The following is a 26,358-nucleotide window of genomic DNA, read 5'->3' on the forward strand; positions in this document are numbered from 1 at the left end:
ATACATTTTCAAATATATTTCGATACAGAATACAAAGTGTACAGTATTCACTATTATTTTTATTACAAATATTTGCACTGTAAAATAACAAGAAATAGTATTTTTTCAATTCACCTCATACAAGTACTGTAGTGCAATCTCTTTATCGTGAAAATGCAACTTACAAATGTAAGGGTTTTTTTGTTATATAACTACACTCAAAAACAAAACAATGTAAAACTTTAGAGCCTACAAGTCTACTCAGTCCTACTTCTTGTTCAGCCAATCACTAAGACAAACAAGTTTGTTTACATTTATGGGCTTGTAGACTCTAAAGTTTGAGATTGCTTTATTCTTGAATGCTGGGTTTTTTTTGTGCATAATTCTTCATTACATTTAACTTTCATGATAAAGAGATTGCACTACAGTACTTGTATGAAGTGAATTGAAAAATACTATTATATTTTTACAGTGCAAATATTTATATTAAAAATATAAAGTGAGCACTGTACACTTTGTATTCTGTATCGAAATATATTTGAAAATGTAGAAAAACACCCAAAATATTTAAATAAATGGTATTCTATTATTAACAGCTTGATTGAGATTATTTTTTTAATCACTTGACAGCCCTAAATAATACCCTTCTTAGGACTGGTTATTACAAAACCACATACAAAAGGGGGCCATAACAGAGTCCCACATAAACAAAGCATACATTTGGCTTTCAAGGTTCCTTTGAAGCCTGTCCTCTAAGCTCTTTTCCCATTTCTCTCAGGGCTTGTATACACTACCCACCAGATCGGTGGGTAGTGATCGATCCAGTGGGGGTCGATTTATTGCATCTAGTATACACGCAATACATCGACCACTGAGCGCTCTCTCGTCGACTTCAGTACTCCACCAGAGCGAGGAGCGCAAGCGGAGTCGACAGGAGAGCGTCAGCTGTCGACTTACTGCTGTGAAGATGCCGTGGCAAGTAGATCTAAGTACATCGACTTCAGCTACGCTATTCATGTAGCTGAAGTTGCGCATCTTAGATCGACCCCACGCAGTAGTGTAGACAAGCCATCAGAGTTCTCTCAGCCTTTATGTCTCTCTTTACAGCAGGGTTCCCAGCTGGCCTCCTGAAGCTTGGGTAGTTCAAGCAATTATTGTCCTTTTCCTAACCAGGAGTCCCCAGCTCTTTTGCAATTTGTCTCTGTCAGCTGGCCCCACTTAGTCTTGAGGCTCAGAGTTTGCCAACTTTCTGCTGGTGTCTAGTCCCTGTTAATTCAAAGGTCCTACAGAAGCCTTCTTACTCCCTTCAGTGTCTACTAGGAGGGAGTAGGCAGTATTTGTGCTCGTCACACAGAGTTAGGAGAAAGGGGAGGCTTGCCCCCACTCTCTGCAAGGCTCCTGGCCCTGAACTCTTAAAGAAACAGTAGCATTTGGGAAGAGACCCTGGTACTTACTCCCAGGAACACTCTCTCTTTTCTACTACCGTCCAAGTCCTTGTCCTGTAATTGGACCTTTCAATTCTTTAAGAGCCTGGAAGCTAGCAGGGTGGACTGACCAGTAGGAAATACCACCCTTAAGGGGAAGACTACCCCATCACACTAATACATGAGATGAGCTAGAAACCCCAAGTTCACTATGGACTATTTAGTACTGCCCATCACTGCAGTATCACTTCCCATGTAAAATGGACTGGCAGTAACAAAGCCCAAATGCAAATATACAGAAGTGATGGCCTCCGGATCACTTGCTAGGTATTTTTTTCTTCTTCTTAAAAAACAAAAAAAACCAAAAAACCCACAATCTAAAAGGTACAAAATTATACTTCACTTTATCACAGGCTGAATAATCATTTCTAAAGGTGGTTATCTTGTGGTCAAGGCACTGGACTGGGACTTGGGAACTGAATCCAGATCTCCCAGCTATGCACAGACTTCCTATGCCCCCTTGGCCAAGTCACTTACTTTCTCAGTACCTCAGTTTCCCCATCCATAAAAATGGGGATAAAGAAAGGTTAGGATAGCTTGGTTTTTTTAAGAGCCACCTCTATGCACTCAAACTTATGGGTCTGACATCTCCTGGAATAAAAGCGATAGAACCTTTACCAAAGCCACCTCTATTGGGGCTGCACAAGCACCCCTACTGATGTTGATGTTCAGTGTCAGAGCCTCCCATCCATCCTGGTGCCACCTACTCTGTAGCAAAGAGTATGAGGAACACTGCCATACTAAGACTGCTTAGCAGGGCACCGTAGTAAAATTCAGGGGACTTTAGTCTATTTCCTTTATTAAAAGAATGGAAATAGTTTTTGCCTCAGCACAGTCCTGAGGCAGTACTGATCAATACCACGCACACCATGGACTTTTAGAGATGCACCAGAGATCTACCTGGAACTGTACACACATTTGATGCCTGTGTGCTTAAGCAAGGCGCACATCTCATTGCAATGTTCAGTTTATTCGGATAATAAATACTGTGGCTGTCCAACAGATGCTAAAAACTGATTTATTGTATTTCCAGATAGAAGAGGCTCGTATTCTCATATGCCCCCTTTTGTATGTGGTTTTGTAATAACCAGTCCTAAGAAGGGTATTATTTAGGGCTGTCAATTTCCAGATAGAAGAGATGTCTATTTCCAGATAGGGATGTCTATTTCCAGATAGAAGAGGCTCGTATTCTCATATGCTGTGGTTATGGAAGGTTCTAGGATTAACAGAAAATCCACCTCTTCTCTGAAGTATCCACAACAGCTCACTCAGGTTCCAGACTAAAATCAAACCTTTGAAGGTCAGGATGAGTGAGGGGGCCCTCGTGAAGCAAACTGTTTAAAATCTAGATGGCGTCCAAAGTTTGCAGGTTGCCATCTGTACAAGCGTATGGAACTATGGTCTGAGGTACCGTATATGATATCACAGGATTATAGATACCTGTCTAGTTCTATTTTCTGAACCATTTTGGTGATGTGAAGAAACAGGAGAAAGGCATAACCAAATACACAGGTCAATGGGAAAGAGAAGGCATTCCTCTTCCATGCTGAGGGACACTTTTGCAAGAACAAAATACTAGAATCAGACATGTGGGACTTGACCTCTTGAGCATTCTTCATCTAGTCCAGTCTCCTGCACTCAAAGCACGACTATGTAATAACCAAACCATTTCTGACAAGTGTTTGTCTAAGCTTTTCTTTAAAATCTCCAGTGATGGAGATTCCACAACCTCCCTAGGCAATTTGATCCAGAGTTTATCTACCCTGACAGGAAGTTTTTCCTAATGTCCAATCTAAGCCCGCCCTTGCTTCAATTTAAATAATCCCACTGCTTCTTGTCCTATACTCAGAAGTTAACAAGCACAATTTTTCTGCCTCCTCCTTGTAACAACCTTTTGTACTTGTCCCCCTCAGTCTTCTCTTCTATGCAAACGCAGTTTTTTCAATCTTCCCTCATGGTCTAGAAAACATGATCTTTAATCATTTTTGTTGCTCTCCTCTGGACTTTCTGCAATTTATCCACATCTTTCCTAGCATTTGACATCCAGAATTGGACACAATACTCCAGTTGAGGCCTTCTCAGTGCGGAGCAGAGCAGAAGAATTACTTCTCGTGTCTTGCTTGCAACACTCCTGCTAGTTCATCCCAGAACGATTTTTGCTTTTTATGCAAGTGTTACACTGTTGACTCATACTTAGCTTGTGATCCATTATAACCCCCAGATCCCTTTCCCTTTCCGCAGTACTCCTTCCCAGGAGGACATTTCCCATTTTGTATGTATGCAACTGATTGTTCCTTCCTCAATTTACCCTTTGCTCTTCCCATTAAAGGGTAAATTCCCTGGGACAGGAAGCCTGCAGAAGGGGCTTCTAATTTAGACTTTTAACAACAATAGACTAATATAAAAGACTAAGCACCTAAGCGGGGGCTAGGGGCCAGCTCTTTGGAATCCCATCATACAACCCCCTTCCTGGTGCCTGAAGTGTGTTGCGCTTCACACCACAAAATTACTCAACTTTAGTAATCGAGTCCCAAAACTATTGTAGCAATCTCTGGCTCACATCTTTAGTACTCTGGGTACCAAATATGCTATATTTGTCAGCAGCCCCAGCTTCAATTCAATTTTAATATTTCAATTTAGATATATTAAACATATGGCATCACATTCTTGGTATTTAAACTAACTGTAGGCCTCTGCCACCATCTCCATACTTTGTTCAATAAACAATGTTCAATGCTTTTGTACAACACTCCTCAAACAAAACAAAACAAAACAAAAAAAACCTTGCTTGAAAGAAAGTTGGAAAATACAAACTGCTGGCTTGACTTTTGTCAGGTATTAAAAAAAAGGTATAGAAAACTCAAACAACTATGCATTGTAGTTTTAATAAATACAGAGACTATTGCTACTTTCTGTTTAACCCTGATAAAATAATTCTAGTCTCACCCTAATACATTTAGAGGACAAGTGAACAATGCATGTGTGGGAATACTAACACAGAAGAATTTGACACTTAACACGAAGCTCACATGCTGCATAGCAATATACATATTTTACTGCATTACCCTTCAAACTTGTATCTGATGTTTTCAAGGTTTAAAAAACATCTGTTTTGAAAGTTATTTTCAAAAAGGAACAGACTTCAAATTAATAACCTGGAATAATTAGACCAGTAGACAAATATATTAACATATCTGTGCCAGTTACAGGCACAGGGGAATGTTCCATCCCCTGAAATTCCCTCCAGTTGAGAAAGGTTCCACTACCAGGCTAACTTGATCCTACTTTCCCTCAGGGCTTATCTACACTACAAAATTAAGTCGACTTTATCTAATTCGACCTCGAGCCTCCGAAGTAAGTCAATTGTGTGTGGCCACACCATGCTCATTGTCTCGATGGAGTGTGCCCTCACTAGCAGTGCCGGCATTGATGCACAAAGCAGTGCATCGTGGGAAGCTATTCCAAAGTGCAACTTGCCACAGTGTGTTTTGGGAAGTTTGTGAATGCCTCATAGGACCAAAACATTGTCGTAGGGGAGAATGGGAACACTGCGTCGGCATCCCATGATGCAGTCCTCCCTACCTCATATCAACGGCAAACAACCCAGTGGTTTTCACGCTTAAAACTGCCATGCGTATGCCATAACCCCAGAAGCATGCAGCCTGCTCAGTTGTGCACTCTTGCTGTGAGCACCTTAAACACCTCGCGCCTTCTCTTGCAGTATTTCAGGAGCCGAAGTAGGGCCTGCCACACGGAACATAGCGATGTCCTGCAAGCAACCCTGCTGCAAGCCACTGAAAAAAAATTCAGTTGCTTCTGGCAGTCACAGAGCAGCTGCACTCTGTTGAGTGTCGTTTCTGGTCCCGTGAAAAAAGCACTGACTGGTGGGACCGCATCATTTTGCGGGTATGGGATGACGAGCAGTGGCTGCAGAACTTTCGAATGCGGAAGACCACCTTCCAGGAACTTTATGCAGAGCTTTCCTCTGCCCTGCAGTTCAGCAACACAAAAATGAAAGCTGCTCAAACAGTGGAGAAGCGAGTGGTGATCGCTATTTGGAAGGTTGCTATGCCAGACAGTTACCGGTCAGTGGGGAATTAATTTGGAGTAAGCAAATCAACCGTGGGAGCTGCTGTGCTCCAAGTATGCAGGGCCAGGACTTCTGCTATAAAGGGTAGTGAGTCTGGGAAATGTGCAGGACATAGAGAATGGTTTTGCCGCAATGGGGTTCCCTAATTCTGGTGGGGCGATAGATGGCATGCATATCCCCATCTTGGCACCAGACCACCTTGCCAAAGAGTACATAAACAAAAGGGATACTTTTCAATGGTGTTGCAAGCACTGGTGAATCACAGGGGGCGTTTCACCGACATCAACGTAGGATGGTTGGGAAAGGTTCATGACGCGTGCATCTTTAGGAACTTGGGTCTGTTCAAAAGCTGCAATCCGGGACTTGCTTTCCAGACCACAAAATGAACATTGACGATGTTGAGATGCCTATAGTTATCCTGGGGGACCCAGCCTACCCCTTGCTTCCATGGCTCATGAAGCCATACACCGGCCGTCTGGACAGCAGTAAGGAACGGTTCAACTATAGGCTCAGCAAGTGCAGAATGGTGGTTGAATGTGCCTTTGGTCATTTAAAAGGGCACTGGAGAAGTTTACTAACAAGGCTGGACCTTAATGAAGAGAACATCCCCATGGTTATAGCTGCCTGCTGTGTGCTCCATAATATCTGTGAACAAAAGGGGGGAAATTTTCTGCAGGGGTAGGCAGTTGATGCAGATCGCATGGCAGCCATTTTTGATCAGCCAGACACCAGGGCAACAAGAGCACAGCAAGGGGCGGTGCGTATCCGCGAGGCTTTGAAAAGCCATTTAAAAAATGAGTCACAGTAACATGAGCTGCTCGTCTGCACTGTGCTTTCCCAAACCTTCACCGGACTTGTATCACTGCCCCTGCAGAGCCAACCCCCTACCCAAGCCCACTGCTTCTACTCATTAAAGAACATTTATTTCTGAAATCCATTTACTTTATTTAAGAAACATAAGAGGGAAAACAAGGGGAAAAAAGTTAGCCTTGGGGAAAAGGGGTTGTAAAGTTGGAATGGGAGAAACATTTTTAGCTCTATAACATGACATCGCATTCTAGACCATCAAAGGTCTGGGAATGGGCGCCTTCTGTTCCTTGTACCCTCCCCCTGAGTTAAATGAAAGGGATAATGGACTTTTCTCCTACACCTCATGGAACGCTTGGGGGGAAGAGTAATTCTGCGCCAGGCAATGCTGGCTGGCTGTCCACCAGGGTCTGCAGAGGGACTCCACCCTCCTGCTTCTATTCCTACAGTTCAACCAGACACCTTAACATGTCTGATTGGTCCCTCAGAATCCGAAGCATCTCATCCAATTCATGCTCATGGGAAGCTTTCCTGCTCTCCATGTCCATGTCTAACTTCCCAGACAGTGAAATCTTCCATGCTCTCAGCTCTGTGTCAGCTGCCCCAAGGCATTCATTATCTTGGTGAACATGTCCTCCCGCCTTCTCTTGCTCCTCCTTCTAATCACCGAAAGTCTGCTTTCAGGTGTTGATGACACGCCGAAGGACACATTTCCAGCTGTCAGTCGGGGGGGGGGGGGGGGCAAGATAATGAATACATAAAATATTCCATTGCAAAGGCCGTTTTCATAAAAAAAAAATAATAATAATAACCACCTCATTACACTAGGTGCAAGCCATAATAATCAGAATCCGTAATTGTTCACTGCACCATTTTGTTGTTCCAGCCACGGTGAGTAGCCCCTCCCCTCTGAGTCATGGGTGACCACACTTTTAATGAAGTTTATGGCAGGATCATGTCGGGAGCACAGGTAGCTAGTCGAACAATGGCCCTTCCCCATAGCACCACAGGAAGCTGTTTACAAATGGGGGGGAGGGGGTTTCACTCCCAAATAGCAGAATCTCACACATGGGGCCCCAGTCCCCCATCAGTCACAAACTACTTGCCAACCCATGCCGAGCACAGTAAAGGCACTTTAGCGTCTGTGTGGTTTGGCGATCCGGAATGTGGGGTGGATGAGTCTACATGCTCTTTTTTTCCCTTGTAAGAGCACTTTTAATGAGAACTTTCCCCGTTTCCCCTAGGCAACCCTATGTGATATCAGTCTCCTCCTTCCTTTCTGCTTCTGTTATCCTCAGATGTTTCAAACATCTGGGTACAGACCCGGTCCTTATGCTGCTATGCTGTGTACCGCAATGATGCCAGCAGAATTAATTCAAGAGTTGCATGGGAAAGTGTCCTATCATGGTGGAAGAAATAAGACTGCCCTGCCCAGAAACCTTCTGCAAAGGACTGAAGAGTACCTCCATGAAAGTTTCCTAGAGATGTCCATGGAGGATCCAGGGCTATCCCAGTCCACATAAACAGTCTTTTCCGGGGGCCGTCTGCGTAGCTGGAGTGCTCTCTTGTAAGCAGAAAGCCACAGCACCTCGCTTTTTCTTCACAGTAAACGTGCAATACCACCAAATGTGTGTGCCCGCTAAAGTTTAACTGGACTTTCATTGTAATTGTATACCCACCAGAGGTGCCTTCCCCGGCATCATGGTCAGTCATCGTGATGTCTTGCGACCCACATGTCTTAAAAATATTTCCTGACTCTCAGGGAGAATGGATCCACCGCTCGCCTGTCTCCCATTCTCCTCTTCCTCACTCCCGAGAATCACATGCAGCTCGTTGTAGAACCAGCATGTGTGGGGTTCAGCACCAGAATGACTGTTCGCCTCCCTTGCCTTCTGGTACGCTTGGCAAAGTTTTTCTTTTCACATGGCATGCTATATGTCCCTCATGTAGCCCTTCTTCCCCATTCCACAAGCAATCTTTGCATAGATGTCAGCGTTTCTTCTGCTGGATCAGAGTTTTGCCTGCACAGACTCTTCTCCCCACACAGTGATGAGATCCACTACCTCCTGTGCAGACCAGGCTGGAGAGCGTTTGGGGTGTGTAGTCTCCATGATCAGCTGTACTCAAGCTGGCATGCTCCCAATGCTGAACAAACAGGAAATGGGAAATCAAAAATTTCTGGGGCTTTAGCAGAGGAGGGGCTGTTTCCTGTGTACCTGGCTGTAGTGCAGCAGAGTTGAGAATGATCTCCAGAACGGTCACAGATGAGCATTGTGGGACACCACCTGGAGGCCAATTAAGTCAAATTACACAACGCTGTGTCTGCACTACCTCACAGTCCACCCATAAAAATCGAAAAGTGCTATGCCTCTCGCATAGGTGGATTACAGACGTCGACATTAGAGGCAACTTAGGTCGGTGTAAAGGACCTGGTAGTGTAGACACATACATTAACAAGTCGACTTAAGGCAGCTTCCTTCGACCTACCTCTGTAGTGTAGACCACACCTCAGTTACAGATTGTGTTAACTATACTTTGAGGAACAAACAACGATTTCTCATCTTCTGCAAGAAGAGGAGATCTCTCTCCTGTCCCCACCCCGTTTAATCAAACCCAAGTTCCCCCTTACAACAACAAATCCAAGTCTTCGGCTGTCAATTTCCATCTCTATCATGGATGATCCACTTGTCTTCAGGTTGGGCTGGATCTGCGTATCTTATTACACCGGGGGGGGGGGGGGGGGGGAGTTCTCAGGTAAGCACTGATACCCCTTTTTCTATTTTTCCTTGTGCTAAGGTCCATAGAGCCATTACAACAGGATTTTCACAGCAGTGTGCCTCCTAGGTGGGAAACAGGCTCATCCTTGAAATGAGAATATCCAAGACAAGGTCTAATATGTATATCCTCCAGCCTTCCCCAGGCAATAAGAGATGGAAAAGACTTCTACCAGAAAATAGTCACAGGATAACTAATATGCTGAATTTGGTTAACTTATATGTTCATGGCCATGAAGCTGCCAAGCATCTCTCATAACAGAAGATAAGACTACCTTGCCATGAGAGAGACTGCCAGTGTTCCTAACGACTGGACTTTAATGCTTGACCAAAAGAAGACTATTTCTTCAATGTACTTAAGAGAATGAATGCTACGATAGTAGTGAGGACTGCCTGTCTGAATTATAGGTTACAGTACTGGGTCTTGCTCAAGAAAGCTCCCAATTTAAAAAAAAATTTGGAGGGAACTTCAGGGACAAGATGCTCCTCCACTATCAGTGATTGAGAGGTCTGGCTCTGTCCCCAAGCTGCAAGCAGGCATGAGTACCCATGGTAATGATTCTGCGAACCATAGCATAATGAAGATACAAATCCTACAAGAACTTAGTTGTTGACCTCTGCCCCCACTTTAGGGCCAAAAGCCACTTTCATGGCACAGCTAATAGGATACAGCAACCTTAATCCATGACAAAAGTTCCACACACAAAAGACGGAAGACCTCATGTAATTCTTATCATTAAATTAATCCCAATCCATAGTCCATGAAACCATAATCTGCTGATTGCATTTTCTACTGAGGTATTTATATGGCTATTATCCTTGAATTATCATAGTACCACCCAACTATTCAGAAACAATTTAATAGACATCCCTTTCTTTCCAGCCTGAAGAAATAGACTGATTAGTTTATATTTATTTGTGCACGCACACAAAAATTTTAGAGGGAAATCTGAATTGAAGTGAGTTTTGAGTGATATTCATAGTAATTCATGTCTTGTGGAGTGAGTTCCATAGTTTAGGTCCAGCTCCTTTGAAAGTTGTGTGTACTTATAGTCTCCCCTTACTGATTAACAGTTTCATAATTCCTGTAGCCTACATCAGTCATGGGAGGCCATGACAGTAGAGGAAGGAGCAATCTCTCAAGTAGGTAGAGCCAATCCCATGAAGGATTTTTAATATCAGGGCAGACTTTGAACTGTACTCTGTATTCAGTTTGTGCTTGCTCCTAAGTGTAGGATGATGTTCACAGCAGGCAGGCTGGTGCATTTTGTATCAGTCAAAATCTCTCCAGACAAATGTTTTCATTCTTAAATATGAACCTCAGTAATCAAGCCCAGAGGTCCAAAATGCATATATCAATTTGGCAGGTCTATGCCTCAGAGGATAGCATCTTTTGGCCAACTGCAAATAGACATGGGTGTTTTTCGATGCCAAGGCTCTGGGCTCTTCATGGCTTATAGATGCCCAAATGGACCCCAAGATTACAGATTAACAATGAAAGCACATGTGCACAATAACAGGGAATGCTATAGAGAACGCAAGTTCTTCAAAGTACACCTCTACCCCGATATAACGCTGTCCTCGGGAGCCAAAAAAAATCTTAACACGTTATAAGTGAAACCGCGTTATATCGAACTTGATTTGATCTGCCGGAGTGCGCCCCCCCCCCCCCCCCCCAGGAGCACTGCTTTACTGTGTTATATCCAAATTCGTGTTATATCAGGTCGCGTTATATCGGGGTAGAGGTGTACTTCCTTCAGCTTCAGTAAAGTCAAGTTTCAGCTTTAGTTCAACTGCTCTTTATCAGGGTGCTGATTTCTGAAAAGCATTGAGAGCACTGGAGGTCAATGATATTTGCATTTGATTAAATGAGTGTTGGCTGCATTCTGCTGTCATTTCTGCCCAGATTGTCTCACCAGCTCTACTGCTTTATGTAGTATGCTTATCATAACGGAGATGACTGAGCTTGTGTGACTCTGCAGGTGAAAAAAGGAAGAACAGTTGCCCATAACAACCCTCTGGGTTTGAAAAAAAGGAACTGATCCATCTCAGTATGTTTCCATTCACACCTGCAGTTTCTGGGATACAGGACAAGAGAACCTGATGATCAATGGTGTCAAGTGTCTAGCAGAGAATTTAAAAAAAAAAAAAAAAAAAAAAAAAAGTCAGAATTTTTATTAAATACACTCTCTTTAGAATATTTCCCACAAATATCATGAGAATGAAAGGTAAGGTTCTACACACTGCTCTCTCCTTAGCTTTTTACCATATCCTGCAGCAAGACACGGATATGCAAAAAACTGTTTGCACTTTAAATATGGGACTGAAATGTATCCCAAGTAATCCTCGGGGGTTTTTTTGTTGTCTTTTTTTTTTTTTTTTTTTTTTTAAAAGAATTGCTGTTCTGTACTGATTGAATCCAGAGAGACAAGTCACCAAGTTTAATGAGGTATATGTTGAAAATTAAACTAACACACACGTAACTGTTTTGAGGGGGAAAAAAACATGAAGTTGTGTTTATATTTTGAGATTACTGAGAAGACATTGTTACTGTTCTAATAAAATATGCATTATTTGATAATTGATAATGTCCTTAACTATTTGCTTGCTTCAAAGTGCTTCCGTTTTATTGTTTTCCTTTTGTTGCGAAACAAAGTTTATACTTTTAGAACAAACAGTATGAGCTATATCACCAGATTATTAAATTGAAGGGTGTAATCAGCACCAAGCAACCTAATAACTGCTCCTGCACTGCTTTACAACATATGCTGTACATTTGAAAAGGCTTGCAATATTGACTACACAGCTAAATTAGCCAACCATACAGCCTACATTCACCTCAAACTTTTGCAATGTGCTAAAAACTCTTAGCAAGTAAAGGTCAAACCTAGAAGTAGAACCCACTTAGCCAAGTTCCACAGCCAGTGCCTCCACTCACTAAGGAAGAGAGGGCCTCCAAGCCAAGTTACTGAATCGTTTGGTTAAAGTTACACCATCTAAAGTTGTGATTAAAATAACGTTTTGTACTTCATTCCCTTCTCCACCTGTAGATTTTCAAGCACTTGGGTAAGCATTATTAGCCCAATATTACAGGTAACTACTAGGGCTGTCAATTAATCGCAGTTAACTCACCCAACTAACTCAAAACAATTAATTGCAATTAATCTCACTGTTAAACAAGAGAAAACCAATTGAAATTTATAAAATATTTTTGGATGTTTTTCTACATTTTCAAACATATCAATTTCAGTTACATCACAGAAAAAGTGTACAGTGCTCATTTTATATTATTTTTATTACAAATATTTGCACTGTAAAAATGATAAAAGATAGTATTTTTCAATTCACCTCATACAAGCACTGTAGTGCAATCTCTATCATGAAAGTGAACTTACAAATGTAGATTTTTTTGTTACATAACTGCACTCAAAAACAAAACAATGTAAAACTTTAGAGCCTACAAGTCCACTCAGTCCTACTTTTTGTTCAGTCAATCACTAAGACAAGTATGACTTTTGATGTCCCATTAACATGGAGAGTCAGTAATCTCATTATACACAAGAAAGACCATAATGTCTAAAATCACATCACCACCAAACTGCTAGGAAAAGTATTGCATAATCCAAAAGCTGCACTTAGACATATTTTCAAGCAACAGAATCTGATACCTCTTCTGAGGCTACATAAAATTAGCAGGGATAACGCAGTACACACTACTATCAAACAGTTATTTTTAAGCCAACTTTCTGAACAAGTCAAGAGGCACTTGTCTTCTGAGGATTAAGACTACAGTGAGTTTGAAGTTTTAAAATTAAGCTGTTTGAGTTAGTCAAATGTCTGAACAATATTTAAGGCGTGAAAAAAATTAGAACCTTTTGTACTCAGAATTCAAAAATAGTCAAGTGGAATTTTACCAAACTACCATTTCAAGTTACTTTTGAATAAGAAACAAGCATGAGACATTTCAGATCAAAAGGTTTTCCTCCATAAAGTTTTAAATTACTAAAACACAAAGATTTGGGCTATTTTCTGATTATCCATTTTTGTGTTATTAAAGTAAATTCAGTGAACAAAAGTTTTAACTGTTTAATGTTATTAGTGAAACAGACAGCTTGCATTAATAGCTAATTTCTTATTTTGCCTCTGGCCCTGTTTAATACACTAGGTGTGCACCAATATCTCATTAGTGCACACCCTACAGTGTCTGACTACTTGTTTAACACACCCTCTGCTGTTTTATTTGATCTTTTCAACATTACATATTAGACTCCTAAGGCTTGATATTTTGAGAAAAGTTACCTGATGCTGTAACATGTACTTTTTAAGAGAAAGAAACTAAAGCTGTAGAACTACCACACCAACACATAATAAAATTAACTGAAGACAGTTATAAATTAAGTAGTTAATAAAAAGCTGTGTGAATTTCTTTTGTTCTTCCTCTTTGTATCATTATATTTTTTCTCCCCAAGTTCACTTTGTTCTTCTTACTGGCCAGTGCAGCTTTTCTTTCCCAGGATATGTTTTTCCCTTCCCTTGGTACATGTTTCCTCGGCTCTGTTATATGTCCCTCACCTATACCTACCTCAGTTCATACTACCCCTTCATTTCTTTGGCACTTCCCATTCTCTTTGCATTTGTTTTCCTTATCTTATGCTCTCACAATATTTCAATTTCAGGAGGATTACAAAGAAACTAGTCCATGATGTGTCCATTCAGACTTGTGCACAACTACGTAACAAGGAAACACAGACATGAAATAACCAAGTTGGGAGGGGCAAGAGAAGTTCAAGAAAAGGAATAATGGGGAAGGGGAGGGGGAAACTAAGTATACCTGATAACTACAAAAAAAAAAAATTGTGTCCTGCACCTAAAAAAAAGTTTGATGCATTTAAACCTACATACATAGACAATGAGTTTGGGGATTTAAGATCTTCATACAACAGATATTACAGTCGTAGCATGCTGATACACTTTAGTCTAAGAAGAGTAGAAAAATATTTAGTACTACAAGCAGCATTAGTTCTTTCACTTAAATTAAAAGCTTTTTTTAAAATTAAAAGCATTGTGATGAGTAGCAAAAACAGCCCACAAAAGTTGACCAAAGCCTATGCAAATGAGACAGGGAGCACGTAAAGCAGACATTGTTTGTGCTAGCTCTATGAACTAGCTTTTGTTAAGCAGAAGTCTAACCCTTAAACTTTTTCCAAAAGAGAAATGTAGGTATGGTTTAGCCAGCTTCAAATGCTATTTAAAAAAATAGTAAAATATGTTTCTCTACAGAATGCATTCCTAACTTCTTTAATACTTTTTTTTTTTTTCTTTTTTTTTAAAGCCACAGAAAAGGCTATGCCACACAGAGTAAACCATTCAGGCGAGAAATCATGTATTTTGTTTCTGTGAAATAGCATATTAAGTTGTGGTGCTAGATGGACAAGAACCAACACATACCCAACCTCTTATGACAACTTAATTTAGTGTAGAGATTTTAAATGCTCTGGCAGTAAGCTTTTACTAAAAAAGTGTCTAAAAAGCAGGGACATGAGCGTCAGCATCCAGTCAGTACTGATTTTATATGTAAGACACCAAGGACTTACAACATTAGTCCACCAGGTTATATTGACACTATTAGGGGGGGGGAAAGCATTTCCTGTCAATCAGCAAAAATAAGTTTTGGACTGTATTTTTTTGTTCTCTTCAAAGGAGTGCCCACTAAGAAAAGATAAGAAACAGGTGAAAGTAAATCTCATTCTGAAATTTGTATAAAAAGAAAGTATGTTTGTTTAAAACCATGACCTATGAATCTACAAGAGTTCAATCCAACTTATCTGTCCGGTAAGACCCCAATATTAAAGACAGTTAAGCCCTGGGATGGAGCTATGTATAGGCCCTATCAACACCACAATTAGGTCAGGGAACCTGGTTCCAACACAACTGTCCCCACTTGTGGCTCCAGACTGTAGAGTAGATGAACCAAAAGAAGGCTACAAAATATGGATAAGGTCCAGTTTACACTATAAGCTAGAGCAATATTTGTTACCAAGTATCCTGACACACTTGCTTTCTAGACACATTGGGGTAAGCTCTTCCAATACACCTCAATTGTGCTAGTTGCAATATCCTTGCAATTCCTATGTCACAGCTTCCATGTTGTGGCTGTAGTCAGATTTATGAGGTGGACAAGCAGATGTGCTAGTAATTTGCTCTCAAAGCTACCATAAAAACTGATAATGTTGTATACATAACGTGGGGAAAACATTTGACTTTCAGTGGTGAAAACAGGATCTAGATCACAGGTACAGCTACCCCAGGACTTAGCTTACAGTGTACATCATTATCAGTTCCCTATGTTAGCTATGAGTATAAAATTTGTTAAAAATAAGAAATTTCTAAATAGCAAGAGTAGTAGTTCCATACATGCAGAATACTATTACTCATTAGGACTTCAAATATGTTAGAATGTACAGCCATCACCCAAATATTCAAATTGCCCCAACTTGCAAGCAATAAATTGACCCTTGCATCTTTTAGAGCATGAATTTCTCAGCAATTACATGAAACAGTATCAGCTCTCATACTCTACTCCCCACTGTTCATTAAGAGATGTTTATCTGGTAGGCTAAAATACAAGATGCTAGAACTTCAGAATTCCATAACTAAGTAGAAGTTTCTGCTTAGCTTACAAATTATTAATGCACTGTATTCCACCACCCACGTTCTATGTACAGGTGCACATTCTGTTCGGAACCACATAGCCCAAGTTTTAAAAGGGGGTATTTTCCCCTTCATTTGAAGCTGAATCTTTCCACAACACAAAAAGGTAACTCAATAGTTTATTATGAAAACAAGCACAATCGTGTGTATGCGTAACACAACTTTTCAAAAGTTTATCAGGTACAAAACCTACTTCAATTGCCCTTCACCATGACAATGTTGAAAAACTAAAAATCTATTTTATTCAGTTGGCATTTCACCCCAGCAAGAAGAAATTTTGCATAACTGGCTTATTAGCTTATGTAATTTATTGTTCCTACTTTTGACAACTGTAAAATTAAGGCATCCAGCCATACCTAAGTCTATTTCAGCTTTACATTACAAAGCAATCAGAAACTAGCAGTACACAAGCATTAGTTTCATATGAATGTCAGCCATTAGCATTTTAGAAAATCATCTCAAGAGCTAGATATCTTTCATTTTAGCACATGCTACTCATTAAGACTCTGAAATGTGTCAAGACACTAAAGAATTGAGGAAGCAGCATGGGCTACAGGATCAAGTAGGGGAACAGAAAACAGTGTCCCTAGTTCTCCTCCCATCACTTCAATAGGCTTACTAGGAAGTTTTGAGCAAGCCATTTAACCCCATGTCTATTTTCCCATCTGTAAGATTGTTGTAGTAAAGGTGGGGAAAACATTGTGAAAATTAGTTAGCAGTTGCACAACACTATGTATATGAGAAGTATTAATAGCATTGAGATTCTCTAATGAAAGTTGTCATAAGTTGCATATAAGCCTCACAGTTCTCAAGAACACACTCATTTTAAACAGAAAATGTATACACCACGACACATGACTATCTGCAGGATAGTGTCTGGGTTTAGAAGTGGCAATAACTTATCATCCCTTTGAACAACAAAGTTAACATTGCCCCCTATAAAAGTAGTGAAAGCAAAGAACTAGCACAAGACGTGTATAGGAAACCTAAGGTGGAGATGTGAAGAATAGGCAGATACTTCAATGGTACTGAAGAGTCTCTCATAGTTCACAGATTCACACACACTACAGCACTCATCACTGGTAAACAAACGTAAGTAGGAGTTAAGTAACGCGACTAAGCAAGGCGTGTAGAATTTGGTCCTACAGGGTAGTAGATTCACAGAAACAGGGCGCAGACGGATCTCCACCCACAGGCTACTTACCAGTAAGCAGTCACCGTTCACTTCAGATTTGGGGTCCCTTAACATCACATCGATTTTTTCAAACCGAGCCTCAAAGTTTTCTCCTGTCGACATGTTTCCGAGAATAGAGTTCTCCTTATTCCAGAGCAAAGCAGGGTAAGCTACCAGGCTAAGCTACCAGGCTACGATGCTTCCTGAATAGCTTCTAGATCAGAGAAGTCAGGGGCGAGGGGGGAGGAAAGTCTCAGGCGCTCCCCCAAAAGATTTAGAGCCGAGAGTGGGGCAGGAAGAGTTGTCCCCTCTATCCGCACACACGAGTTTCTAGGCTGCGATCGCAACCCCGCAGGTTCCCTCGCTCCACCTCGGTCTCGCCAGCCGCATTCCCCCAGCCAGGCGGCCGCCCTCAGAACCAGCGGAGCGGTTCCTCCTCTTGCTGCTGCTCGGCGCCAGCTCCCGAAGAGCAATTTCTTTTGAAGCAAAAACCACCATGAAAACAGGAAACTCCTCAGCACCTCGGGGCTACTCCCTCCATGGAGCCCCGGGGCGGGGTGCGGGGACAGGCGCTGCCCCCGCCCTGTGCCCAAGCTGCTCCGGGCAGCGGGGTGCCAGCTGCGCAGGCCGCCCTGGTCCCCACTTCCGGGGGAGAGGCCCCCTCGAGCGCGGCGACACCCCTCGGGCACGAGCGGCTTCAGCGGAGCGACGGCAGCATCTTCCTTCCTCGCTGCCTGCCCCCGGCGGCTCCTCCTCGGCTCCCCCGCGCCCCTCCTGACCGGCCCCGCAGGGACTCGCCGCCCTACTTCAGCCCCCGGCCGGGAGCTGCACTTCAACTCGCCGCAACTTCCAGCCCCGGCTCCTCCCCCATCTCCCTCCCCCACAGACCAGTCGGAGGAAGCCGCTTCTCCCGGGGAAGGGATCCAGCGAGGCTACGGAAAGCAAAGGGCAAAAAGGAAGCGAAGCAAGGTCCAGCCGCGGCTGCCTCCGGGAATGAGGGGAAGACTCGCACAAATATGTCCGCCTTCCTGTTTAAACAGACCGAAAGGGCCGGAACCAAACGCGCATGCGCTACGGAAGAGCGCGCGAGGGGGGAGGAAAGGAAGCTCGCTTTACCCCCAGCCCACCGCTCAACGGCTGCCGAGCGCGCGCGAGCGGGGGGTGGGGTGGGAGGAGCTCGCTCGCTTTCCCCAAGCCCACCACTCAATGGCTGGCGAGCACGCGCGAGCGAATCTCCTGCCCGCGCGTGAATGAACTGACGGGTGGAAGCGCGCCCGCTACCCGGATGCCCACGCGCCTCCGGCTTCTTTCACCACTGGAGGGTACGCGAACGATCTCTTGTGGGCCAATCACCGCTTGCGGAACGTTGAGGTGGCAGGAGGGTGAGATGCTGCAGAGAGTCGGAGATTTGTGACACGTCTTGCTCCCTTCCCTGCCCACCCCTCGAAACTGCTGTGGAAGTTAGAGCCCGGGGTGAGCGAGGGCTTCAGGATAGGGCCCTTCTGCGGGGGGTTGTCTATTGCACAAGGCAGTTAAGTGCAGTTACAAAAAAGGAGTCGCGGCACTAGTTTAATGGGAAACTGCAGCTGACGCAGTCTGCATTTTCAAGAGTGTAGCCTGCTGCAGAGTTGTTCCCTATAAAAACTGCTCATGTCGCCTTAAAAAGGATGTTGCTGTTATGCCAGTGTGCTCTCACCCACTATGCATTTCGAGTGCGTCTCCCATTTATTATTAGAGAGGTACGTTTCTTGATTTATCTTTACACCGTCCGGAGTCTACAAACGGTGACTTTCCACTCCCATCTCCCCGATTTCAAATTTAGCGTGCAAGCAGAATTAGCAGTTGCATAAAAGCAAAATGTCCAGGGCACGTAGACTGGGAGTGGACATTTGGCCGGGAAGGAGTGTCTCTAGCGCAAAGTCCACTTCCCTGAACACAGTCCACACTAATCTGCAGTTTACAATCAGCCAAGACCCACATGTAGAACAGACTGAGAAAGAAAAATTAATACGTCAGGAAGTTTAGAAAGACATGGTATTGATCACCTCACCTGTACAGTATTTCTTGCGTTGCTACTTCATTTTGACAAAGTGGAATATCTATGAACAAATATTAATTTGGAACATAATTAAAAGGGATGTTCCTTATTAATTAATCAAGTAGTATAGCCTCATTACTGGGGCCCTACCAAATTCACAGCCATCAAAAAACATGTCACGGACCGTGAAATCTGCTCTTGTGTGTGCTGTTACCCTATACTATACAAATTTCATGGGGGAGACCAGTGTTTCTCAAACGGGGGTCCTGACCCGAAAGGGAGTTGCAGGGGGGTCACAAGGTTATTTTAGGGGGTCACGGTATTGCCACCCTTACTTCTGTGCTGCTGCCAGCAGCTCAGTATTCAGAGCTAGGCTCCCCCCAGCCAGCAGCCACCACTCTCCAGCTGCTCAGCTCTGAAGGCAGCACCACCAGCAGCAGCGCAGAAGTAAGAGTAGCAGTACCACAGCCCCTCCTATAATAACCTTGCGACCACCCCACAACTCCTTTTTGGGCAGGACCTAAGTTCCCTCTAAGGTGCACGCATCCGCGGCCGTGCAGGAGGCCGCCAAGGGCCACAAAGGCATGCACACTGCTGCACTCAGGGGCGTGTGCTGAGGTGGGGAGTGGTGACGGGGAAGCTTGGTGAGTGCGGCAACTCCCCCGGCCCTGGGGCTGCGGAGCGGCAAGGAGAGATGCCTCTCCCCCCGGGGCTGTGGTAGGACCAGACGCCTGTCCCCCACACACACACAGCCTCGGCAGGGTCAGACACCTCTCCCCCAGCCCCGGGGCTGTGGCGGGTAGAGGGCCAGGGTGAGTCCTCTCTCCCCACCACAGCCCCAGCCAGCCTGCGTCCCAAACCCCCCACACCCGAACCCTCTGCCCCAGCCTTGAGCCCACTCCAAACCCCTTGGCCCCACATCACGTCCATATTGTTGCACATAACAAAATTCATTCCACACATGGATGAGAAAAATTGGAGGGAACATTGGTCAGGACCCCTACAATTACACAACACCTTGAAATTTCAGATTTAAATAGCTGAAATCATGAAATTTACCATTTTAAAAATCCTATGACCATGTAATTGACCAAAATGGACCATGAATTTGGTAGGGCCGTACTCATTGCATATCTTCATGTAGAGGTCTCTGTGCAGATTCAGTTGACTTCTTGACTCCTGTTGCAGTTATAAAAACTGTTTTATATAAAAACTTGTTTTATGAAGACTACTAGTCATTAGATAAGAAAAAGTTTAATGATGTGATATTCCCTATCAAGTGTAGAACCAATGCATTATATTTGTTTTTTTCTTAGCCATAACTGTGTACCTCCAATGATATAAATAAATTATATAAAGTTATTGTTGAAGTACACTGACTGCAGAATACTTGTATGGACATTTGATTTAACTCATTTCCTGCTGGCTGCTACCACAAAACCTTGAGTGCAGGGTTGGTTGTTCTTTGAAATAGCAGTATTCTGTTTGAACAGCCACAGTCCAGAGAGAACATACCATGACCATGTATAAGAGGGTATATTGTATGTGCATATTTGTGCAAGGGTTTTGTATGTGATGCAGCAAGTATTCTGTTACAAATACAGCTAAAATAATCTTTATAGCCATAATAGTTAAAGAAAATGGCAGTTAAAGTGTACATTTTTAAAAAATCTGAAAGGGACAGATTCAGCTACAAAGACCTCAGAAAAGAGAGAATCGTAATTTAAAGAGCAGTCACTCATGGCGTAGAGCAGTGGTTTTCTAACTTTTTTCCTGGGGAACCAGTTGAAGAAAATTGTTGATGCCCACAACCCAACAGAGCTGGGGGATGAGGGGTTTGGGGTATGGGAGGGGCTCAAGGCTGGAGCAGAGGGTTGGGGTGTGGGGGTGAGGGCTGCAGGGTGGGGCCGGGAATGAGGGGTTCAGGGTATGGGAGGGGGCTCTGGGCTGGGGCAGGGGGTTGTGGTGCGGGAGGTCAGGGCTCTGGGCTGGGGGTGCACCTCTGGGGTGGGGCCAGTGATGGGGGTGGTGGAGGAGGGGCTCCGGTTTTGGGGGGGCTCAGGTCTGGGGCAGGGGTGTGGAAGGGGGTCAGGGATCTGGGCTGGGGGTGCAGGCTCTGGGATAGGGCCGGGAAGAGGGGTTTGGGGTGCAGGAAGGGGTTCCGGGTTTGGGGGGCTCAGGGAGGGGGCAGGGGATTGGGGCACAGACTTACCTCCAGCATCTCCTGGTCAGCAGTGCAGCTGAGGTGCAGAGGCAGGCCTGTCCTGGCACCGCGAACTGCGCTGCGCCCCGGAACCAGCCAGCAGCAAGTCCTGCTCCTAGGCGAAGGTACACAAGCAGCTCCGCGCGGCTCTCACCCGCAGGCACCGACCCTCCCCCCCCCCCCCCCCCGCCCAGTGCTTGGGGCAGGGGCAGGGCACAGAGCCCCGTGGCCCCCCTGCCTAGAAACCGGACCTGCTGCTGGCCGCTTCCGGGGCGCAGTGCTGAGTCAGAACAGAGAGGCACTAGCCTGCCTTAGCTGGGCAGTACCGCTGATGGGACTTTTAACGTCCTGGTCCCTGGGTGCTGAACAAGGCGACCCAGTGCCTTACATGCCACGACCCAGTACTGGGTCAGGACCCAAACTTTGAAAAACACTGGCATAGAACCATCAGGTCTACACGCAGGAGACTCATTAGTAAGCTAAATAGTGTATTAGGTCCCACCCTGCAAAAAGACACTCATACATACATGTGTAACTTCATTGGAGCTATTTACATGTATAGAATTAAGTGCATGCAAGTTTGCAGCATTGGAACCTTAGCTATTACGTCAAGTCTGAAGCAGGGTCAGCCATCTTCTGAGCACCCCATCCATGGCCACAGGTGGCGCTACAGCATCCTGCCTCTTGTTTTCTGTCTTCAGAGCCCCTTAAAAACTTCACGCTCTTTCTCATGGCTAATATCACCCTTGCCTGGGGCTGGTTTAATAACAGAAACAGTTCAAAATTATCCCCAGGTTCCCAAAATAAAGTCTAACATTGCAACACAAAAGTTCATACTCAGCTCTGGCATCTTCTACCACACCCAGAGCTCTTCTTCTGTCCCAGTCTGCTCTTCATGAATCTGTCACTTCCAGCCTTTCCTAGCTGGGGTTCAACCTTCTGCTCTGACTTCTAGGCCCAGACTCTTCTCCCAGTCAGGGACTCCTTTGCCACACCTTTCTTTTCTATGCTGAAGTAGACTTGATTGAGTAGTCTATGATACCAACTATAATTCCTCACTATGTAGCAGTTTATATCCTCTCACTCTGCCCTATGTCTTTCAGGTAATGTAACAGCATCTTTTTAATAATACTCCATTTCACTAATGTTGTTACTAAATCACATAATGTATTTTTTTTACCTTAAGATATTTTAATTCCTCGAAAAGCTTTTACCTCTCTTTATCAAAGCCCTTACATATCCATAAAAGGTGATCAATTGTTTTTTTTCCCATCTTATAGAGGGCACATAGTCCATCTTTGGGTCTTTTTATTGGAAAAAAGATTTATTTTTAAGTCACAGTGGGCAGTTAGTACTCTAAACCAGTGGTCCTCAAACTTTTCTTTTCGTGGACCACTTGAAAATTGCTGAGGGTCTCAGCAGACCACTTAATGATCTTTCCAAATGTTGTTTGTACTATTAACTAACTATTGTAAAGCGCCTTGGATAAAAGTGCTATATATAAAAAAAACAATAGTGACATTTTTTTGTTCTACAAATAAAAGCACACAACTCATATTTTAATATCAGTAGTCTTACCTTTCTAATGCGATGGACGTGCCCTTTCTCCTCCGCTGCAGCAGCCCCCAAGCTGGGGCTGAGAAGGAAGGGGGTCTCTCCCCTGCCACAGCAGTCACAGAGCTGAGGCTGGTAGGGAGGTCCATCTCTCCCCAGAAGCCGCAGCCCTGGGGCTGGGGAAAGTCACCTCTTTCTGTTGCCGCCGCAGCCCTGCAAATCCCAAATTCCCTCCACCCCCTCTTCTCACCCCACTACTCCCCCCCCCCTCCCCCCTACCCCCCCCAAGGCCACCACATCACCTTACATGTGCATCTGCTCCAGGGTCCAGGCACCTAATTAGCAGAGCCACGCCTGCGCAGCTCCACTAATTAGGTGGGTGGCCCTTCATTTTCTCATGTGCAGCCACCCAGGCACGCACCTTAGAGGAAACTATCCACGGACCACCTGAATGGAGCTCACGGACCACAGTTTGAGAACCTTTGCTTTAAACAAAAGCACTTAATTAGTCCTATCCAGGCCCTGAATTATGTTTAATCCTCAACTCTAGGGCACAATTCAAACAAATCTTCCACTTTTTTCATTAATCCACATTTTTTGCCATTCCTCTTTTAATTTTTTCTGTACTGGGCTTTTGAATTCTTGTTTACTCGAGGGTCCTTCTATGTCAATCCTTCCATTTCTTACAGCATTTTTAGCTGCTTTGTCCACCATTTTGTTTCCTGTAATCCCAAAATGTTCTGGGATCCAAGCTAATGCTATGTGTATCCCTGTCTGTACTCACTCTGTTATTAGAAATATAACTTTACTGATTAAATCACTTCTACAAACTGAGACACCCTTTCTTTAAAATTGCCATAAGGCCTGAGATTGAATTAAAAAAAAAACAGAAAAAAGATGACTGCTGCTGCTGGGCAAACATCCCAGATTCAATTTAATACTAACATTACTACTAGTAGTTCAGGTGTCATGACAGCTATATAGTCAAATAGTCTTTTAGATATACTAATTCCCAATTTTGGTATACAATAATGCCATCCCCACTCTTCCTGTTTTTCTTTTCTGGACCCATGTGCATATATTTGACAAAACTGACTCCACATTTCATCTCTGAACTGGTACACTTTATTTATAATACCTACTGTCTCTTTTTTACCCTTAAGTTTATAAAATAAATCTAAATCCATGTTTGGACATGCGACTTTCCATCCATAATTAATTTTCCTTCATTTACTTTATTCAGCTTTTTCTTCTCTTTCAACTCTTGCATCCACCATATTCAAACAGCATATGGAGTTCTAACGTTGTGTGCTATAGTTTGCCTATCGAATTCCCAACAGTCCTCATAAATTTGTCTGGTACTTTCATCATTGTAGTTCCCATTAACTTTGGCCCATAAAGTTAGGTCCAGTAGTTTCATTTGTAGCATAACTGGTGTTTCACTAGACGCTATCTGTAATGCACCATACCCAATTCATAGTGTATTAATCCAATTTTTTAAGTACTGATTTTGATGCTGACCCAAAAGCTTGGCAGCCATAGTCAATAATTAGTCTTATTAAGGCTTTGTATACTATCAGCAGGGTTTTCTTACCTGCACCCCAATTGGTCCCAACAGAACTTTGAAGCAGGTTAATCCTTCCTGTACATTTATCTTTAACATAGTTCATATGATCTTTCTGAAGTAATTTAGTATCAAATATTACTCCTAAGAATTTGAGCCTTTTTCCTACATCTATTTGTTCTCATATACAGTTTGCCTCCCCATGTAACTTTCCTTTTTGTAAAGAGCAATCCTTCGGTTTTAGCAATAGAGAACCTGAAACTCCATGCATTTTCTTAGTCAGGGGTGTCTCAGTAACATTTTGTTGATTCTCTTTTCTACCACCTCAGTATTCCTGCTCCTAACCCACAGAGCACAATCATCTGCAAATAGTGTGACACATACCCCAACACTTGTGTGTTTTGGGAGATCATCTATCACAATATTAATGAAGGCTAGGTTGGCTAACACGTCCCTATGTACCATTTTTAATATTATATATATATTTTCAACATAAAACTTTCCTAACTCTGACCTACATGCTGCTTTTTCTCAAAAATTTTCTAATCTGTTTTTAGTGGTCCTTGATAGGGTCTTTCAGGAGGTCTCTACTGCTCCCTGTCTGGTTTTCTTTGGTTGGCCCCTGGCCTCTAATTAGGCTTAGTGGTCTGCTGTGGTCTCTTTGGGCTATGTTTCTGGAACTTGGAAACAGCCTAGTACAAAGCTATTACCCCTTCACTGTTCCAGACCTTCCTACCTCCCCACCTTTGCTGAGCTCTCCTTTTATAGCAGGTCTTGTTTCCCTTATTGGTTGCAGCTGAAGGTGCTTGCCTCCATGATTGGCAATTGTGGCAGCTGCATAGGGGTGTGGTCAGGCTGCTTACCTGTAGGCAAGAGAGGATCCCCTCTCTCTTCTGCCTCTGCACAGTGTGGGGTTTGTAGACCCCATTACATCCACCCATACATTTTTCCCTTATCTCTAATGCACCTACTTTGTACAGCAAGCCTTCCCTCCATAGCATGTCATATGCCTTGTCAGTATCTAGAAAGACAGCAATCATGAAACCCTTGTGCCTCAGACTTTTTTGTATTTCAGTTTATAACTTAGTAATGTGATCAATGGTGCATCTTCCTCTCCTAAAATCACTCTGCACCATATCTGTAATACCATTATTTTCCAAATAGGTAACCAATATTTCATTCACCATTCTCTCTCTAATTTTACCCAGACTAGACATAAGGGCAATTGGTCTATGGGCATCCACTTCTGTGGATAGTTTGCCTCATTTTTGTATTGAATTACTACCATAGGGCTGAGTTTTTCTTTTCTCCCCGGTGGTGCTCCACCCCCCACTCTCCCGAGAGGCCTCGCCCCCACTCCACCCCTCCCCAAGGCCCTGTCCTCACTCCACCTTCCCCCACCCTTGCTCCGCCCCCCTCCCCAAGACCCCATCCTTGCTCTGCCCCCTCCCCCAAGGCCCCACCCTCCCTTCTGCTTCTTCCCACTCCTGCTCTGCCCCCTCCCCGAGGTACCCACCCGCTCGCTGCTCTCTGTCCTCCCCAAACCCTTCCCCCAGCCACCAAACAGCTAATTGGGGGTGCTGCCAAACCACTGTGACTGCTGGGTGCTCAGCACCCACCATTTTTTTCGATGGGTGCTCTAGCCCCAGAGCACCCACAGAGTCGGCGCCTATGATTACTACTGCATGTTTCCATCCTACTCCAGCATCACTCCTTTTCCCCCATATAGTATTAAATAATTGCAATAACCCTCAAAACTGCTTTTGAAGAGATATTTAAACCTTATGTTACATATATTATCTTTACCTGGGGATGAGTTCTTGCTGATATCAATAGCTTTTTCAGGTTCTTGCATACAAAACCATTCATTCAGTACAGTATCTTCATGTTTACCCCAACTGCATAATAGATCATGATTCTCTTCGATGAATTGTCTTTTAATTTGGTGGAAAACTTCACTTTGGTTTTCAACATTACACA

The 26,358-nt window shown here is 43.6% G+C and overlaps 1 protein-coding gene across 2 annotated transcripts in view; it reads right to left on the reverse strand.

The window, feature by feature from the left end:
- Positions 1 to 17,194, reverse strand: part of ROCK1 (Rho associated coiled-coil containing protein kinase 1) — a 178,554-nt gene extending 161,360 nt beyond the window's left edge. For both annotated transcript variants that reach the window (XM_024210773.3, XM_024210772.3), the window contains exon 1: positions 17,050 to 17,194. In XM_024210773.3, the coding sequence (XP_024066541.2) occupies positions 17,050 to 17,142 (93 nt within the window). In that variant the 5' untranslated portion in view covers positions 17,143 to 17,194. The remainder of the gene's footprint in view (positions 1 to 17,049) is intronic.
- Positions 17,195 to 26,358: the final 9,164 nt, after the last annotated feature.

This window comes from Terrapene carolina, unplaced genomic scaffold (assembly GCF_002925995.2).
Source record: "Terrapene carolina triunguis isolate 2854851 unplaced genomic scaffold, T_m_triunguis-2.0 Scaffold58, whole genome shotgun sequence".
NCBI classification, from domain to species: Eukaryota; Metazoa; Chordata; order Testudines; family Emydidae; genus Terrapene; species Terrapene triunguis.